Below are 18,787 nucleotides of genomic sequence, written 5' to 3'. Positions count from 1 at the left end.
ATTTTCATGCATCCGATGAGTAAACTTGGTAATCTAAGTCAGTACTGTTCTGTTTGTTTATTCAGCTGATGGACCTGCAGCCTCTGAGGAGCCGGGTACCACTGAGCCAGACCTTCCTAACCTGTGTGTTGGGGAGGTCTCTGTCCCCAGCTCTGGGAGTCCCAGGCTTCAAAAGCTTCCTCATGACTGCAGGTAACTGTGTGTGGAAACGGGACTTTCTGTGCACATAAAGATTTGATTAGTGTGTCTAGGGCTCTACAGGAGAGGCTGTGGGGAATAAAAAGAGGAGGATGCATGCATATGGCCATCATGTGGTCATCAGGGCCTGCATAGTGCTGATGTTTGTGTGTCCACAGCGGGGGTCCAGCACGGCGGTGTGCTCTCTGTAACTGCGGGGAGCCCAGCCTGCATGGGCAGAGGGAGCTGCAGCGCTTTGAATTGCCATTTGACTGGCCCCGGTCTCCAGCGGTGTCCTCTGGGGGAAACCTGGGGCCCTGTGAAGCAGTGCTGCTCAGTGAGGACCTGTCACAAATTGGTTTCCCTGAGGGCCTTACACCTGCCCACCTAGGAGAACCTGGAGGTAAGTGAGAGAGGTGGGCTGGAAGCAAAGTAGAGGCTGGGCAGTCTTGAGCTCCTGGTCACTGTGTTAACTTGTTCCTCTCTTTACCCCTTCCCACCTATAAAGGGCACTGCTGGGCACATCACTGGTGTGCCGTGTGGTCAGCAGGTGTGTGGGGGCAGGAGGGCCCAGAACTATGTGGTGTGGACAAGGCCATCTTCTCAGGGATCTCCCAGGTAGGGCTGAGCTGACAGTTGAGTAGGTGAAAGCAGGGTAGAGTGGGGCACTCTGAGCCTAGAGAGAGCTGACGTTCTTCTCATCCTCACAGCGCTGCTCCCACTGCACCAGGTTCGGTGCCTCCATTCCCTGCCGCTCACCTGGATGTCCACGGCTTTACCACTTTCCCTGTGCAGCTGCCAGTGGTTCCTTCTTATCAATGAAAACCCTGCGGCTGCTCTGCCCAGACCACAGTGAGGGGGCTGCACATTTGGGTGAGAAGTCCTGTTCTGTGGATACAGAGAAAATGAAGGGCCAGGTGTCCTCCATAAAGCATTCTTCAAATCTAAAATTACATAGAGTCATTCTGAACCAAATGCGTGGTAGTTATATTTTACAGTGTTCAGTGGTATGGGCACCCCAAAGCTGACCTGCACTGTCCTTTCCTTCCTGTTGCAGAGGAGGCTCGCTGTGCAGTGTGTGAGGGGCCGGGGGAGCTCTGTGACCTCTTCTTCTGCACTAGCTGTGGGCATCACTATCATGGAGCCTGTCTGGACACTGCTCTGACTGCCCGCAAGCGTGCTGGCTGGCAGTGCCCTGAATGCAAAGAGTGCCAAGCCTGCAGGTAAGAGTGTAAGGGCTGAAGTGTAGCCATATGCAAAGTATGAGCAGAAAACGGTACCAGGAAGGACCCCATAACGTGTCCTGTGCCCCTCAGGAAACCTGGTAATGACTCTAAGATGTTGGTCTGTGAGGCGTGTGACAAAGGATATCATACTTTCTGCTTACAACCGCCCATCGAGGAGCTACCTGCTCACTCGTGGAAATGTACGGTGAGTGTCTTCTGATGCCAGCTCCTTCAGCATCTCCAGAGTTTCTTGCGTTTGCCAGTTGTGTGTACTTCTTTGTTTTCCACTGTGGTTTGAGTAGTGCCTGTCTTGCCTGCTTGCTTCCCCTAGACATGCCGGGTATGTCGGGCCTGTGGGACAGGCTCAGCAGAATTGAATCCGAACTCTGAGTGGTTTGAGAACTATTCACTCTGTCACCGTTGTCATAAAACCCAGGGAAGTCAGCATGTTGCTGAGCAGCGCCCACCTGGCTGTAGCAGGTAAGTGGTATAGACAGATTGGGATGGGGTATCAGAAGGGGTGAGACTGGCAGGGGCCATGTTAAAAGTGGGCAGTCAGTAGTACAATCCATAGTATTTATGCCTTGCCCCAGTATGCTCTCTGGGAGTTGTTAGCTGGTGAGAGCCACAGTGCCTGCTCCCCTGTACCCTCTGCAGATTTTCACCCCCAGAGCCTGGTGATATCCCCACTGATGAGCCCGATGCTCTGTACGTTGCATGCCAAGGGCAGCCAAAGGGTGGGCACGTGACCTCTATGCAACCCAAGGAACCGGGGCCCCTGCAATGTGAAGCCAAACCACTAGGTGAGTAGGGTTTAAAGGTCCCTGAAATTACTGTTTTGTTCTGTGGTAGAGGCAGAGTTTGCTTTCTCCAGACCCTGCACTCTTTGTGGAGTTAGGATCTGAGCTAGGTGGGAATAGACTGTGTTGTGTCTACAGGGAGAGCAGGGACCCAGCTTGAAGCCCAGTTGGAGGCTCCCCTAAATGAGGAGATGCCACTGCTGCCTCCGCCAGAGGAGTCACCCCTGTCCCCACCACCTGAGGAATCCCCTTCATCTCCACCACCTGAGGCCTCACGCCTGTCCCCACCACCTGAGGAATCACCTGAATCCATGCTACCTGAGACATCACACCTGTCCCCACCGACTGAGGACTCTCCTTTGTCTCCCCCACCTGAATCATCACCTTTTTCTCCACTGGAGGAGTCAGCCCCCTCTCCTGCATTAGAGACGCCCCTGTCCCCACCTCTTGAAGCCTCACTCCTGTCTCCACCATTTGAGGAATCTCCTCTGTCCCCTCCACCTGAGGAATTGCCCACTTCCCCACCACCTGAAGCATCTCGCCTATCTCCACCGCCTGAAGAATCACCCATGTCCCCTCCACCTGAAGACTCACCCATGTCCCCTCCACCCGAGGCCTCTCGTCTGTTCCCACCATTTGAAGAGTCTCCTCTGTCTCCTCCACCTGAAGAGTCTCCTCTGTCCCCACCTCCGGAGGCATCACGCCTGTCCCCACCCCCTGAGGACTCACCCATGTCTCCCCCACCTGAAGACTCACCTATGTCCCCCCCACCTGAAGTGTCACGCTTCTCCCCTCTGCCTGTCCTGTCACACTTATCTCCCCTGCCTGAGGTCTCACGGCTGTCCCCACCACCTGAGGAATCTCCCCTCTCCCCTCCACCTGAGGACTCTCCCACATCACCTCCACCTGAGGCTTCACGACTCTCCCCTCCCCCTGAAGACTCTCCAGCTTCACCGCCACCAGAGGACTCACTTATGTCCCTGCCGCTGGAAGAGTCGCCCTTGTCACCACTGCCTGAGGAACCGAGACTCTGCCCTCAGTCTGAGGAACCATACCTGTCTCCTCAGCCTGAGGAGCCCCGACTCTGTCCCCAGCCTGAGGAACTGCCTCTGTCTCCACGGTCTGAGGAGCCATGCCTGTCCCCTGTGCTTGCAGAGCCGTGTCTATCTTCTCAGCCTGAGGAGCTACGCTTGTCCCCTGTGCCTCAGGAACAACATCTGTCCCCTCAGCCTGAGGAACCACACCTATCCCCTCAGCCTAAGGAACCACATCTGTCTCCCCAATCTGAGGAGCCTTGCCTGTCCCCTATGCCTGAGGAGCCATGCCTGTCCCCCAAGCCTGAGGAACTATACCGATCTCCTCGGCCTGAAGAACCTCCTGAGGAATCAAGCCAGTGCCCTGCACCGAAGGAGTTGTCCTTGTTTCCCCCAACTGGGGAGCCACCTTTATCCCCCATGCTTGGAGAGCAAGCCGTGTCTGAGCCTGGGGAACCACCTTTATCCCCACTTCCTGAGGAGCTGCCCTTGTCCCTTTCCGGGGAGCCAGCCTTGTCACCTCGGCTGATGCCACCAGGTAAGGATATGCTAATGTCCCTCTGCTCTGGGGCAGTCTTAACACTTTACAGCACATCTAATCTAAGTCTCTCTTTTTCTTCTCCCTCAGATCCTCTTCCTCCTCCACTCTCACCCATTATCCCAGCTGCAGCGCCTCCCGCCTTGTCTCCTTTGGGGGAGTTAGAGTACCCCTTTGGTGCCAAAGGGGACAGTGACCCTGAGTCACCGTTGGCTGCCCCAATCCTAGAGACACCTATCAGCCCTCCACCAGAAGCTAACTGCACTGACCCTGAGCCCGTACCCCCAATGATCCTTCCTCCATCTCCAGGCTCCCCCATGGGACCTGCTTCTCCTCTCCTCATGGAGACCCTTCCTCCACCTTGCTCTCCACTCCTTCAGCATTCCTTGCCTCCTCCAAGTTCTCCTGCTTCCCAGTGTTCACCTCCCGCTCTGCCGCTGTCTGTCCCCTCCCCATTGAGTCCTGTGCAGAAGGCAGTGGATGTCTCGGATGAAGCTGAGCTGCATGAAATGGAGACTGAGAAAGGTCCAGAACCTGAGTGCCCAGCCTTGGAACCCAGTGCCACCAGTCCTCTGCCATCCCCTATGGAGGACCTTTCTTGCCCTGCCCCCAGCCCTGCCCCCGCCCTGGATGACTTCTCTGGCTTGGGAGAAGACACGGCCCCTCTAGATGGGACTTCAGAGTCACAGGCTGGACAGACCCCCGGCAGTCTGCCTAGTGAACTTAAAGGTTCTCCTGTGCTCCTGGATCCTGAGGAGCTGACTCCTGTGACCCCTATGGAGGTCTATGGCCCAGATTGCAAACAGGCAGGGCAGGGCTCACCCTGTGAAGAGCAGGAGGAGCCTGGTGCACCAGTGGCCCCCATGCCACCCACTCTCATCAAATCAGACATTGTTAATGAGATCTCTAATCTGAGCCAGGGCGATGCTAGTGCCAGTTTTCCTGGTTCAGAGCCCCTCCTGGGCTCTCCAGATCCTGAGGGGGGTGGCTCCTTGTCCATGGAGCTGGGAGTGTCTACAGATGTCAGTCCAGCCCGGGATGAGGGCTCCTTGCGCCTCTGTACCGACTCACTGCCAGAGACTGATGACTCACTGTTGTGTGACACCGGGACAACTGTCAGTGGAGGCAAAGCGGAGGGAGACAAAGGCCGGCGGCGCAGCTCCCCAGCCCGTTCCCGAATCAAACAGGTAAGAGGCTTCTCAGCCACCCGATGTCAGTTACAGCCCTGAGCTCCGAGCTGCCTTTGCACCTGACTGCGTAGTCTAGACTCACACAGAGATTCTTTAGTCCAGCTTTGCCTAGCCTACTACTGTGCGTAGAGGAGTAAATGGTTGACTCAGGTTCATGGTCACTCAGAAAGACAACTGGGCATAAAACGTTGGTCCTCTCAAGTCATTTTTGTTGTTGTTCTTTCTGTCCTTATCTCCCATTCACCATTCTTGGTCATCTTTCTTCCCTCCAGGGCTGCTATGGAGCCTTGTAATGTCCTCTTCTCTGTCGCAGGGTCGGAGCAGTAGTTTCCCAGGACGACGCCGGCCTCGTGGAGGAGCGCACGGAGGACGGGGGAGAGGGCGGGCCCGACTGAAGTCCACCACATCTTCTGTTGAGACCCTGGTAGTAAGGACGGGCTTTGCCACCCTGCCCCACACCCTGCAAAGCATGCTTCCCCTGCTCCTGGAGAGATGAGCACTGTTAAAATCCTGTCAGTCCTTTGCCTGCTAGCCTAGGGCTTGATTAGGGTTTTTAAAACCTCTGCCCTTGGGTCCCCCAGCTGGGGAATTGGAAGTTTTCTGCCTCTTAGGCCTTCATCTTAGCCAGGAATTTACAGCTCTTTCCTGAATGTTGGAGAGAGGACAGCTTAACTGGGGCAGGCTTCTCTTCTTCACTTTCTGCAACTTTTTCCTTGTTCAGGTGGCTGATATTGATAGTTCTCCGAGCAAGGAGGAAGAGGAGGAAGACGATGATACCATGCAAAACACCGTGGTTCTCTTTTCTAACACAGACAAATTTGTCCTAATGCAGGTACCGTAGTGAACTGGGATGGCTCCAGCTTTAGTGGTGAGAGTAGGCACGCAGAGCTGTGTATGTATATGTGTGTGTACACGTGTGCAAACCTACTTTGCTGAGAGGGTGGATAGGCAAAACAGGGACCTACTTTGCTTCTTGGGATACTGAGCTAAGAGGAAGTGGCTGGGAGTGTGAATTGTTGAAGCCTGTATGTGTTGCCACCTACATAACCTTGAAGCCGCTGTGTTCTTTGTCACTTATGACTCTTCCCAGACAAGTCTTCACCCTGGCTTGTCTTCCTGTGGCTTCTTACATTTGCCGATTTCTGGTTACTTGACCAGACCAAGAGGGCATTCTAAGGAGGTGCAGCTTTTGTGAGATGGGTGGGGGATACAAGGGACCCTTGGTGGCCTAGTAAGTGTCTTAATACTATGACATGGGCTTCTGATTGCCTCCTAGTCTTTGTCTGGGACTCACTTGCAGGGCTAGGTAGATGGCTTAGGCGTAATGTTTGCTCTGTAAGCAAGAGGACCTGAGTTAAGATACCCAATACTTATTTAAAAGCTGGATATGGCCATACATGCCTGCACTTCAAGTGTTGTGGGGAGGAGACAGATAGATCCCAGGAACTTGTTGGCCAACCACCTTAGGTGAAACTGTGACCTTCAGGATCGCTGAGAGACCTTATTTCAAAAAATATGCTGGAAAGTAGTAGAAGAAATCTTTGACTTCTTCCACATTGCCTCCCCTGCCCCCCCCACCCCACCAGACACACATACAGAGGCAGAGGCATGCTCAGATGTTCGGTTTTCTGTTTCCACAGGACATGTGTGTGGTGTGTGGCAGCTTTGGCCGAGGGGCCGAGGGCCACCTCTTGGCCTGTTCCCAGTGTTCCCAGTGCTATCATCCTTACTGTGTCAACAGCAAGGTGAGTTCAGGGCTCAAGATGTGTGGGCTGCAGACAGTCAGTCACCCTAGTCCCCAATTCTTGCCACACTGTGCTTATTAGTTTATTACGTTTATCTGGTGTGTATGGTGGGGGAAGGGGACCATGCATGTGTCAGAGTGTAATTGTTGAGGTCAGAGGACCACTTGTGGGATCATTTCTTTCCTTCCACCATGTAGATTTCAGGGATCAAATTCAGGTCACCAGACTTGGTGACAAGAGCCTTTATCTGCTGAGCCCTCTCATCAGCCTGACACACGAAATCTTAAAGTGACTGTGGCTGTTAGAAGTCATTGATTAGTTGTCAGTGCTGTCAAACTCAGAGAGAAGTGCTTGGGAATTCATTGCAGACTTTGTAGTTTCTTTTTATTTATTTTTTTGTTTTTTGCTGGAGCTTTGGAGCCTGTCCTAGAACTCGCTCTGTAAAGTGGTCTGGATCTCTGGTCTCGAACTCACAGAGATCCGCCTGCCTCTGCCTCCCGAGTGCTGGGATTAAATGCTGTGCCACCACCACCTGGCGACTTTGTAGTTTGTTTGCATAGACAAAACTTGCTGGTGTAATTTAGTCCACTGTATAAGTGCCGACAATTTTACTAGTAGAAAACATGGTATATGGCCAGGAGTGGCAGCATACCTTTAATCCCAGCCACAGGCAGGCAGGTCTTTTGTGAGTTTGAGGTCAGCCTGGTCTATATAGTGAGCTCCAGGATAGCCAGAGCTACATAGTTGAGACCCTGTTTCAGCAAAACAAAACCAGGGTATAGTCTGGAATTAGATCATGAACTCAAAACAAATAGATAGCAATGTCTTTAACCTAAGGCATAATCAGTCCTTTGGGGTTTTCCCAAAACTGTTTATTAATTAATCTACTGCTACATATATTAACTTATATTAGTAACAGGTTCTAAAAGGTGAATAAAAGTGGGGGCTGCTTAGTGAAGGGTGTGTCATTCATTCTCAGAGTATAGCTGTGGCTAGTGAGATTGTTCTGTGTTCAGCAGAGACCCCAGGAGCCTCTGGAGATGTACTTTGCAGGGGGAGCAAAGAGTGATCTGTACAAATCTCTCTGCTCAGAGGTCTGGCCTTCAGCCATATAAGCCCTGTGAATCTCCCCTCCCCACAACTGAGGCATCTCTTTCTCTGTACCAGATCACCAAGGTGATGTTGCTAAAGGGTTGGCGTTGTGTGGAGTGTATCGTGTGTGAGGTATGCGGCCAGGCCTCCGACCCTTCACGCCTGCTGCTCTGTGATGATTGTGACATTAGCTACCATACGTACTGCCTGGACCCTCCACTGCTCACTGTGCCCAAGGGTGGCTGGAAATGCAAATGGTAAGGAGCCTGGGAGTCTTTCAAGGGTATGACAGGAGATGGTGACTGGGCCTGAGATACAGTTAGAGTATCCAGTGTTGAATGCATGATGACCTGTGTTTAGGAGACCAGCCTGCTGATTTGATTCTCAGTTGAGGTACCTCCGGGAACCTAGGTTAGGCGCTGAAGGTCTTTCTGTGTCTCCTAGGTGTGTGTCTTGTATGGAGTGTGGGGCTGCCTCCCCTGGCTTCCACTGTGAATGGCAGAATAGTTACACACATTGCGGGCCCTGTGCCAGCCTGGTGACCTGTCCTATCTGTCATGCTCCCTATGTGGAGGAAGACTTGCTAATCCAGTGTCGCCACTGTGAACGGTGAGAGCATTTCTTTCTCCTCATGTCTGTTCTATGTGCTACTGTCAGCTGGCTTTGCCTGTGCTCATCCCATCTCCCTATGTCTAGGTGGATGCATGCTGGCTGTGAGAGCCTCTTCACAGAGGATGAAGTGGAACAGGCTGCCGATGAAGGCTTTGACTGTGTTTCCTGTCAGCCCTATGTGGTGAAGCCTGTGGGTGAGTGTCAGCTTGGAAGAGCAAAGAGGACACAGGTGTGTCTTAATTTGGTACAGTGTCCTAAGCTGCCTATGGTTTGTCGTTCTTCCCTTAGCACCTGTTGCCCCCCCAGAATTGGTACCTGTGAAGGTAAAAGAGCCAGGTAAGTCACAGAGATTCTGAATACCCAAACCAGCTAAAACCATAGACTATCTCCTCTACTCCATCCTCAGGGTAAATGGCCTACCTAAGGTCACTTACCAAGTTAGTGGCAAAGTTATTGTTAGAACTAAAGCTTTCATATCTCCAGATGTGTTCCTTTTACCAGGCAAGTCAGCTTCTCTATTATGAGAATTACATTCAAGAGAGCACACCTTCTTCTTACAGAAGGGGTTAATAGGTTCTGGACATAGCTAGGTTTCTGTAGTAGCAGACTCATCTCAGGACCCCTCAGTCACTGGTAGAGCCTCTGGTGCTATTATCTCTAGCCCTTGGAGTCTGACAGGACTTGGCTGTCACTGCTTATGTCTCAGCTGGGAACAGGGGTTGAAATTTGGAGTTTTGGTTTCCCTGGGCTTCCGTCCAGGGGTCATATGTTCTTCCCTGTTGTCCAGAACCCCAGTTCTTTCGCTTCGAGGGTGTGTGGCTGACAGAAACTGGCATGGCGGTGCTGCGTAACCTGACCATGTCACCACTGCACAAGCGGCGCCAGCGGCGAGGACGGCTAGGCCTCCCAGGCGAGGCAGGGCTGGAGGGTTCTGAGCCCTCAGATGCCCTTGGCCCTGATGACAAGAAGGATGGGGACCTGGACACTGACGAGCTGCTCAAGGGTGAAGGTTGTGCTGGGGAATCTCAGAGAAAGGCAGATAGTGGGAGAAGCACAGCCTGCTGGAGTTGGGATGTTGGGTAGGGCTACATAGCTGCTACTGGCCATCCTCCAGCACTGTTGGTCTTGCTCAGGTGGCACCGTGGCAGGTTCCTGGGTTCCCTCTTGCAGGATGCTAAGGATAAAAGGGCCCATCCCTCTGACCTGCCTCTGTCTCTCGTGTTACGTGCAGGTGGTGTGGAGCACATGGAGTGTGAAATTAAACTAGAAGGCCCTGCCAGCCCTGAGGCAGAGCCTGGCAAAGAAGAGACAGAGGAAAGCAAAAAACGCAAGCGCAAACCCTATCGTCCGGGTACGGCCCTGGAGTGAGGTTGTGGGGCAGTAAAGACCACTCACCAGGTCTCTAGTGGCTTCTCGTTCCTAATTCTGCTTTCTTGCAGGCATTGGTGGTTTCATGGTACGACAGCGAAAGTCTCATCCACGTGTGAAAAGGGGGCCTGCTGCACAAGCGGAGGTGTTGAGTGGGGATGGGCAGCCCGACGAGGGTGAGACGGGTGAGGGCACCAGTGGGGCCTGGGAAGAAGGTGGGGATCACGGCACATGGGCAGTGCCAATGAGACCAGGGTGTGAATTCACTTCAAGGGCAAGGTGGGTGGAGGGTTTAATTGGGTGGGAAAGGAGTAGTTAGGGGGAGTCTCCCCACAGAGTTGACCCTGCCATGCTTGGTGTCTCCAGAAAGCCTGAGCCTTTCTCCTTTGTCCATAGTGATTCCTGCTGATCTGCCTGCAGAGGGCTCTGTGGAACCAAGCCTTGCTGAGGGGGATGAGAAGAAGAAGCAGCAGCGAAGGGCTCGCAAAAAGAGCAAGCTGGAAGACATGTTCCCTGCTTATTTGCAGGTAGGTTTCAGACTCCCTGGGGTGAAGGGAGGGTCTGCATCCACAGGGCATCAAAAAACCATTTCTCTTGACTCCTCCTGCAGGAAGCCTTCTTTGGTAAGGAACTTCTGGACCTGAGTCGGAAGGCCCTTTTTGCAGTTGGAGTGGGCCGGCCAAGTGGACCAGGAACTCAAAAGCCCCGGGGGGATGGGGGTTCAGAGAAGAAGGAGCTCTCGGCCTTGCACAAAGGTCAGTTGATGGAAGTGACGTGTTCTGGTGTGTTCACCTTACCTTTCTGCTTTGTAGTTGGCAAAGGTGTCTAGGAGGAGGGCTGGTCAACTAAGGGTGGTCCAAGGGACCCATTCTGGGCGTCACGTGTCCCTGACGTCTGATGGGAGTGGTACTGTTGTTCCTAGGAGATGATGGTCCAGATGTGGCAGATGAAGAGTCCCGTGGGCCTGAGGGTGTGGCTGATATACCAGGTGAGGGCTGTTGGGGGGTTGGGTGCTGTCTTGGTTTTGCTTATTGTCTCTGCCCAGAACATTGCCAGAGCTAGTGCCTGAGTGCTGTTCCATGTGTCCTGGGGTTCATACTGGCCTGTGTAGTACCTCTATACCTCTGTAATTGGTGGTTTTCTTCTGAAGTTACAGGGCTTGAGGATGGGGGTGTCAAAGCATCACCAGTGCCCAGTGACCCTGAGAAGCCAGGGACCCCAGCTGAAGGAATGCTTAGCTCCGACTTAGACAGGATTCCCACAGAAGGTGAGGCTTGTATGAGGTCTTCTGTAGAAGGGTCCTCCATGGGAAAAGAAGGTCTTGTCTGTGGGCCTGATCTGGTGATCTCGTTGGCCATGACCATGTATAGACCTCATACTCAGCAGTGTGCTTTGTCATTCTCCTACAGAACTGCCCAAGATGGAGTCCAAGGACCTGCAGCAGCTCTTTAAGGATGTCTTGGGTTCAGAAAGAGAACAGCCTTTGGGTTGTGGAACTCCTGGCCTAGAAGGCAGCCGTACACCACTGCAGAGGCCCTTTCTCCAAGGTGCTTATGGCAGGGGGCTGATTCCAAGTCTGCCGAAGCTAGCCTTGTTCTCTGAGTAGATCCACTGCTCCTTTTTCTCTGATCCCATTGCTCTTGCAGGTGGACTCCCTTTGGGCAGCCTCTCTTCCAGTAGCCCAATGGATTCCTACCCAGGCCTCTGCCAGTCTCCCTTCTTGGATTCTAGGTTGGTATCTATTCTTAATTGTCATGGTGGTCCCTATTGTCCTTTCCCTCTACGTAGTCCCTACTGTGCCTCCTTTTGACTCTGAGCCACTAAGAGATTACTCTCTTGCTCTTCGTACACTACACCCTTATTAGTGATCTTCCTCAAGTGGGTCAGAGCAGTGGCTTCGGGCTCTGGGCAGTTTGTCTGGGGTGGGTCTTGAAATCCTTACCCTCTGTGACTCTCTGCCCCTGCGCCCCAGGGAGCGCGGGGGCTTCTTTAGCCCAGAACCCGGTGAGCCAGACAGCCCTTGGACAGGCTCAGGGGGCACCACGCCCTCCACTCCTACTACCCCTACCACAGAGGGTGAGGGCGACGGGCTGTCCTATAACCAGCGGAGTCTACAGCGCTGGGAAAAAGATGAAGAACTGGGCCAGCTCTCCACTATTTCACCTGTACTCTATGCCAACATTAACTTCCCTAATCTCAAGCAAGATTACCCAGGTACCCCTGGGCGAGGGCAAGGGAAACAACCTGTCAGTTGGAGGAGTCACCTGCCAAGCCTCCTTTGACTTAATCTTTCTGCTCTCCAGATTGGTCCAGCCGATGTAAACAAATCATGAAACTCTGGAGGAAGGTTCCGGCCGCTGACAAAGCCCCCTACCTGGTAAGGCAGAGTATGGGCCAGCGTGAGACCTGAAGCAGAGCATCTTTAGGGGCTCATCTCAGTTCCTTCCTCTCCTTCTGTCCCTCTTACCCTGTCTCCTGCCACCCCTAAAGCAGCTGGGATAGGAAGGACTGATTTCTGGAGGAGGCAATGTGGCAAGGTTGGGGGCTGAGCTTGAGGCTAAGCGTGAAGCCCTGTGTTGTATCCTTGTCCCTTAGCAAAAGGCCAAAGATAACCGGGCTGCTCACCGCATCAACAAGGTGCAAAAGGTAAGTGGATGGCTTTTCTAGGACTTGGGGCCATGGTTCATTTCTACAGCAGTCTGACTGTTCTACTTCGTCAATCTCCGTAGCAGGCTGAGAGCCAGATCAACAAGCAGGCCAAGGTGGGCGACATAGCCCGTAAGACTGATCGACCGGCCCTCCATCTCCGCATTCCCTCCCAGCCAGGGGCACTGGGCAGTCCGCCCCCTGCTGCGGCCCCCACCATATTCATTGGCAGTCCCACCACCCCTGCTGGCTTGTCTACCTCTGCAGACGGGTTCCTGAAGCCACCAGCGGGCACAGTGCCCGGCCCTGACTCACCTGGTGAGCTCTTCCTCAAGCTCCCGCCCCAGGTGCCCGCCCAAGTGCCTTCGCAGGACCCCTTTGGACTGGCCCCTGCCTACCCCCCAGAGCCCCGCTTCTCTGCGGCACCACCCACCTATCCTCCTTACCCAAGCCCGTCTGGAGCCCCTGCCCAGCCTCCAATACTGGGCACCACAACTCGACCTGGGACTGGCCAGCCAGGGGAATTCCACACTACCCCACCGGGTACCCCCAGACACCAGCCTTCCACGCCTGATCCCTTTCTCAAACCCCGCTGCCCGTCATTGGACAACCTGGCTGTGCCTGAGAGCCCAGGGGTAGCAGGAGGCAAGGCTTCCGAGCCTCTACTCTCACCCCCACCTTTTGGGGAGTCCCGGAAAACCCTAGAGGTGAAGAAGGAAGAGCTTGGGGCATCCTCTCCTGGCTATGGACCCCCAAACCTGGGCTGTGTTGACTCACCCTCCTCAGGCGCCCACCTGGGTGGCCTGGAGTTAAAGGCACCTGATGTCTTCAAAGCCCCCCTAACCCCTCGGGCATCTCAGGTAGAGCCCCAGAGCCCAGGCCTGGGCTTAAGGGCCCAGGAGCCACCCCCTGCCCAGGCTTTGGCCCCTTCTTCTCCCAGCCACCCAGAAGTCTTTCGTTCTGCTTCCTACCCTGACCCGTATGCCCAGCCCCCATTGACTCCTCGGCCCCAACCCCCACCTCCTGAGAGCTGCTGTGCCCTGCCTCCTCGATCACTGCCCTCTGACCCTTTCTCCAGAGTGCCCGCTAGTCCTCAATCCCAGTCCAGTTCCCAGTCCCCATTGACTCCACGTCCTCTGTCTGCTGAGGCTTTCTGCCCATCCCCTGTTACCCCTCGCTTCCAGTCCCCTGACCCTTATTCTCGTCCACCCTCACGCCCTCAGTCCCGTGACCCTTTTGCCCCATTGCATAAGCCACCCCGACCCCAGCCCCCTGAAGTTGCCTTTAAGGCTGGACCCCTAGCCCACACTCCGCTGGGAGCTGGGGGTTTCCCAGCAGCCCTGCCGTCTGGTCCAGCCGGTGAGCTCCATGCCAAGGTCCCAAGTGGGCAACCCCCCAATTTTGCCCGTTCTCCTGGGACAGGCGCATTTGTGGGCACCCCATCTCCCATGCGGTTCACTTTCCCGCAGGGGGTAGGTGAGCCTTCCCTAAAGCCCCCTGTCCCTCAGACTGGTCTCCCTCCACCCCATGGGATCAACAGCCATTTTGGGCCTGGCCCCACCTTGGGCAAGCCTCAAAGCACAAACTACGCAGTAGCCACGGGGAGCTTTCACCCATCAGGCAGCCCCCTGGGGCCCAACAGTGGGCCCACAGGGGAGGGCTATGGGCTGTCCCCACTACGCCCCGCATCAGTTCTGCCACCTCCCACACCCGATGGATCCCTCCCCTACTTGTCCCATGGAGCCTCACAAAGGGCAGGCATCACTTCTCCAGTGGAAAAGCGAGAAGATGCAGGAGCTACGATGAATAGTAGCTCTTTGGTAACACCTGAACTCTCAAGTGCCCAGGATGCAGGCATGTCTAGCCTCAGCCAGACGGAACTGGAGAAGCAACGGCAGGTGAGTGAGTGGATGTCCTATAACTGGTCCCACCATATTTCTATTCTTTCCACCAGCCCTATGATGAGAATGGAAAGAGGCTTAGTTTTCTGTTTTCTGGACAGCGCCAGAGACTACGGGAACTGCTGATTCGGCAGCAGATCCAGCGTAACACCCTGCGGCAGGAGAAGGAAACAGCTGCAGCAGCTGCAGGTGCAGTGGGGCCTCCAGGCAATTGGGGCACTGAACCCAGCAGCCCTGCCTTTGAGCAGCTGAGTCGAGGCCAGACCCCTTTCACTGGGTCCCAGGTAGGTAGATGGACAGTGGGTGGTGGGTCTAGCATACCGAAGGTGGCTATACCCTCATCTGCTTTTGCCGTCTAGGATAAGAACAGTATTGTGGGGCTACCTTCAAGCAAGCTAGGTGGTCCCATCCTGGGACCAGGAGCCTTCTCCAGTGATGACCGACTCTCCCGGCCACTTCCACCAGCCACACCTTCCTCTATGGATGTGAACAGCAGGTGAGGTTCAGGAGAGAGAGAATGGACAGATTTTCACCGTCGCTGTGCTCTCCCTCTGATCTTCCCTTGTCATCAGTCCTCTGTTGTTCCTTTTCCTTTGTCATTCTTTCCCTCACTGTTTCTTCTTTTGTCTTACATCACTATCTTAAGCCTCTGTTCTGGCTCTCCATGCTGATGGCTTCTCACTGACTACTGAATATTTTTCTAGGCAACTTGTTGGAGGCTCCCAGGCCTTCTATCAGCGTACACCCTATCCTGGGTCCCTGCCCTTGCAGCAGCAACAGCAGCAGCAGCAACAGCAGCAGCAATTGTGGCAGCAGCAGCAGCAGCAGGCAACAGCAGCGACCTCCATGCGACTTGCTATGTCTGCCCGATTTCCATCCACTCCTGGACCTGAACTTGGCCGCCAAGCACTAGGTTCTCCCTTGACAGGAATCCCCACCCGCCTTCCAGGCCCGGCTGAGCCAGTGCCTGGTCCAGCTGGTCCTGCTCAGTTCATTGAGTTGCGACACAATGTACAGAAAGGACTTGGACCTGGAGGACCTCCGTTTCCTGGTCAGGGTCCCCCTCAAAGGCCCCGTTTTTACCCGGTAAATGAGGAACCTCATCGACTGGCTCCTGAAGGTCTTCGGGGCATGGCTGTTTCAGGCCTTCCCCCACAAAAACCCTCAGCCCCACCAGCCTCTGATCTGAACAACAGCCTCCATCAGACACCCCATGCCAAGGGTCCTGCCCTACCAACTGGCTTGGAGCTGGTCAGCCGCCCACCATCAAGCACTGAACTTGTTCGTCCTCCTCTAGCCTTGGAAGCTGGGAAGTTGCCTTGTGAGGATCCTGAGCTAGACGATGACTTTGATGCTCACAAAGCCCTAGAGGATGATGAAGAGCTTGCTCACTTGGGTCTGGGTGTAGATGTGGCCAAGGGTGATGATGAACTCGGCACCCTGGAAAACCTGGAGACTAATGATCCCCACCTAGATGACCTCCTCAATGGAGATGAATTTGACCTGCTAGCATATACTGACCCTGAGCTAGATACTGGGGACAAGAAGGACATCTTCAATGAGCACCTAAGGCTGGTGGAGTCAGCAAATGAGAAGGCTGAGCGAGAAGCCCTGCTGCGGGGGGTGGAGCCAGTATCCTTGGGCCCTGAGGAACGTCCTCAGCCTGCCACAGATAATTCTGAGCCTTGCCTAACGTCTGTGCTCCCTGAGGTGAAGCCCAAAGTGGAGGAGGGAGGGCGCCATCCTTCTCCTTGCCAGTTCAACATTAACACCCCCAAGGTGGAGCCAGCAGCTCCTGTCACTCCCCTCAGCCTAGGACTGAAGCCAGGTCAGACTGTGATGGGCAGCCGGGACACTCGAGTAGGTGCAGTGCCATTCCCCAGCAGTGGGCACACAGCTGAGAAGGGCCCATTTGGGACCACAGGAGGAACACCAGCTCACGTGCTGAACCCCAACTCTCTGAGTGGCCCAGGTGGATCCTCCCTTCTGGAAAAATTTGAGCTAGAGAGTGGGGCTCTAACCTTGCCCAGTGGACATGCAGCATCTGGGGATGAGCTGGACAAAATGGATAGTTCACTGGTCGCCAGCGAGTTGCCTCTGCTCATCGAGGACCTGTTAGAGCATGAAAAGAAGGAACTGCAGAAGAAGCAGCAGCAGCAGCAGCAACAGCAGCAACAGCCGCCACCACATTCCCTCCATCCCACGCCAGGCCCTGCACAGACCCTGCCTTTGCCACATGAGGCTGGGCCCCCACAGCAGCTTGCGCTGGGTCTTGGAAGTACTCGACAGCCAGGTTTGGGCCAGTCACTGATGCCCACCCAGTCACCAGCTCATGCCCTTCAGCAGCGCCTGGCCCCATCTGTGGCTATGGTGTCTAACCAAGGGCATATGCTAAGTGGGCAACAAGCAGGGCAGACAGGCTTGGTGCCCCAACAGAGCTCTCAGCCAGTGTTAGCACAGAAAACCATGAATGCCATGCCAGCTTCCATGTGCATGAAGCCCCAGCAGCTGGCATTGCAGCAGCAGCAGCTGGCTAACAGCTTTTTCCCAGATACAGGTAACTTGATGCTGGTGTTGTTAAGTGTGGTCATGGTTATCACTGAGTGGGTACTTAGTACCCTGAGATATGTCTTAGTTAAGGGAGGTAGAATACCACCAGGTCTTCAGCTAAACTGCGATGTTCTGTAGGCAGAAGCAGTGGCCTTTGGAGAGGAGAGATGAAATGACTGACTGACTGAATGAGTCCTGATGAGTAAAGGCTCTGTGTCTGTGATGAAGGTTAAATTTGTCCTCAGAGAAAGACTATAAGGATAAGCACACCACATAAATGGAAGAGTAAATGAAGCTACAGGGCAGGAAAAACCTATGGAGAGCAATGAGTGATGGCAGAGGGGAGTGGGCACTGCTGTTATTTTGGAGAGGGATGAAGTGAGACCATATTGAGGAACACCCCACACTGATTTCATTTATTGAATAGTTACTGTATTGAACTGTACTATTTGCCATTGGTTGTTTGATTTCATCATAGCAGATTCATCAAATGGGTACTGTAGTTGGCTTTGATTACAAAAGAGGAAACAGGCAAAAGTAATGTATCTAAGATTATACAACTAGCAGAGCTAGGTCTGAACTTACAGCCTTAGAATCAGTCCTTACAAAGGTGAGTTTTCTGAGCAGATGGTGCACTCTGTAGAACTTGAGAGGCAGAGGCAGGAGGATCTCTGAGAATTCAAGGCCAGTCTACTCCGTATAACTGAGTTCCAGATGGCTAGGACTACTTAGAACCTCCCTTAAACAAACGGATGGATGGATGGATGGATGGATGGATGGATGGATGGAAAGAAACGAAGAAAAGAACCCCAAAACAAAATGTAGGATTTTAGGAAAGTTTGAGTTTTGGGGTTTTTTTTTTTGCGATTATTTCTTTATGGTTTATTTATTTTTGAGTGGGAGGCTGAGAGTAGGGTGGGAGGTGAGCTATAGTCTCCAGTGTCCCAGGCTAACCTCGCTATGTAACTCAGGATGAAGATTACTTTAAATTTAGGATTGTCCTGTTTTCATCTATCAAGTGCTGGAATTACAAGCATACTCCATCACACCTGGTTTATTCTGATTTGTTTTGTTTTTTTGAGGCAGGATCTCACTACATAGCACAGACTGGCCTTAAATTCAAAATCTTCATGTTATAGCTTCTGAGATTACAGTTATACACCACTGTGCCTAGTTAATTTTTTTCAAAACTGTCATAGACTGGCAGGACAGTGGGTTATTAGGTGATGTTTTTATGTCACAAACTGCTCTGTTGTCTAGGGTTCTGCCACAGTGCCTATACCTTGGGTTCTTGAGCTGTGTTGGCTGTAGACTACTACTTTGAAGAGGACCGTCTGGCTCACATAGCATATAGCATGCCTTTATTCTTGTCACATGATCTTCTGTAACACAGTGAAATAGGCAGAGTAGCAATCATGGTCTCTCTTCAAATGAGGGAAACTCAGGCTTAAAAAGGTGTAGTAACGCTGACTGAGTGACTCCCTTAAGCAGTGTGCAAATACAGGACTGTGAGTTCAGTTAATGTTAGTGCTGCAGCTCCAGGTCGTGTGGCTCCTGCATAGCATAGCTGAGTGCACTTGCCACATTGTTCCACATGTAGAGGTCAGAGTGTTGGGAAAGAACAGCCATCGTGCCCTGGAGCCTTGACCTCCTAACCCAGCTTATTTATCTCTTCCCTCTTCAGACCTGGACAAATTCGCTGCAGAAGATATCATTGATCCTATCGCAAAGGCCAAGATGGTGGCTTTGAAAGGCATCAAGAAAGTGATGGCTCAGGGCAGCATTGGGGTGGCACCTGGTATGAACAGGTGAGACTCCAGGCTGGTGTGCGCAGACTTCTTGTCACACTGTTCTCTTGGGTTCCGTTCCAACTTTTTCCATTGCCCTGTGTTTGAACTGTGCCCTCAC

General features: G+C 53.4%; 1 protein-coding gene across 12 annotated transcripts in view; it reads left to right on the top strand.

Moving 5' to 3' along the window:
* Positions 1-18,787, top strand: part of Kmt2d (lysine methyltransferase 2D) — a 36,607-nt gene that overhangs the window by 4,668 nt on the left and 13,152 nt on the right. For 4 of the 12 annotated variants that reach the window (XM_038344243.2, XM_038344242.2, XM_038344238.2 and 1 more), the window contains exons 3-36: positions 66-192; positions 357-580; positions 686-795; positions 888-1,050; positions 1,235-1,400; positions 1,494-1,608; positions 1,735-1,883; positions 2,061-2,206; positions 2,342-3,775; positions 3,866-4,962; positions 5,279-5,392; positions 5,687-5,797; positions 6,606-6,710; positions 7,878-8,059; positions 8,247-8,411; positions 8,499-8,608; positions 8,703-8,750; positions 9,202-9,423; positions 9,646-9,765; positions 9,854-9,967; positions 10,179-10,309; positions 10,393-10,537; positions 10,705-10,770; positions 10,933-11,049; positions 11,192-11,329; positions 11,429-11,513; positions 11,755-11,996; positions 12,086-12,159; positions 12,378-12,428; positions 12,512-14,326; positions 14,431-14,613; positions 14,689-14,825; positions 15,034-16,886; positions 18,564-18,687. In XM_038344243.2, coding sequence (XP_038200171.1) covers positions 66-192; positions 357-580; positions 686-795; positions 888-1,050; positions 1,235-1,400; positions 1,494-1,608; positions 1,735-1,883; positions 2,061-2,206; positions 2,342-3,775; positions 3,866-4,962; positions 5,279-5,392; positions 5,687-5,797; positions 6,606-6,710; positions 7,878-8,059; positions 8,247-8,411; positions 8,499-8,608; positions 8,703-8,750; positions 9,202-9,423; positions 9,646-9,765; positions 9,854-9,967; positions 10,179-10,309; positions 10,393-10,537; positions 10,705-10,770; positions 10,933-11,049; positions 11,192-11,329; positions 11,429-11,513; positions 11,755-11,996; positions 12,086-12,159; positions 12,378-12,428; positions 12,512-14,326; positions 14,431-14,613; positions 14,689-14,825; positions 15,034-16,886; positions 18,564-18,687 — 10,183 coding nt within the window. The remainder of the gene's footprint in view (positions 1-65; positions 193-356; positions 581-685; positions 796-887; positions 1,051-1,234; positions 1,401-1,493; positions 1,609-1,734; positions 1,884-2,060; positions 2,207-2,341; positions 3,776-3,865; positions 4,963-5,278; positions 5,393-5,686; positions 5,798-6,605; positions 6,711-7,877; positions 8,060-8,246; positions 8,412-8,498; positions 8,609-8,702; positions 8,751-9,201; positions 9,424-9,645; positions 9,766-9,853; positions 9,968-10,178; positions 10,310-10,392; positions 10,538-10,704; positions 10,771-10,932; positions 11,050-11,191; positions 11,330-11,428; positions 11,514-11,754; positions 11,997-12,085; positions 12,160-12,377; positions 12,429-12,511; positions 14,327-14,430; positions 14,614-14,688; positions 14,826-15,033; positions 16,887-18,563; positions 18,688-18,787) is intronic. The other 8 variants (XM_038344239.2, XM_038344234.2, XM_038344241.2 and 5 more) reach the window with 7 other exon arrangements.

This window comes from Arvicola amphibius, chromosome 9 (assembly GCF_903992535.2).
Source record: "Arvicola amphibius chromosome 9, mArvAmp1.2, whole genome shotgun sequence".
NCBI classification, from domain to species: domain Eukaryota; kingdom Metazoa; phylum Chordata; class Mammalia; order Rodentia; family Cricetidae; genus Arvicola; species Arvicola amphibius.
This window is presented reverse-complemented; position numbering and strand designations above follow the sequence as displayed.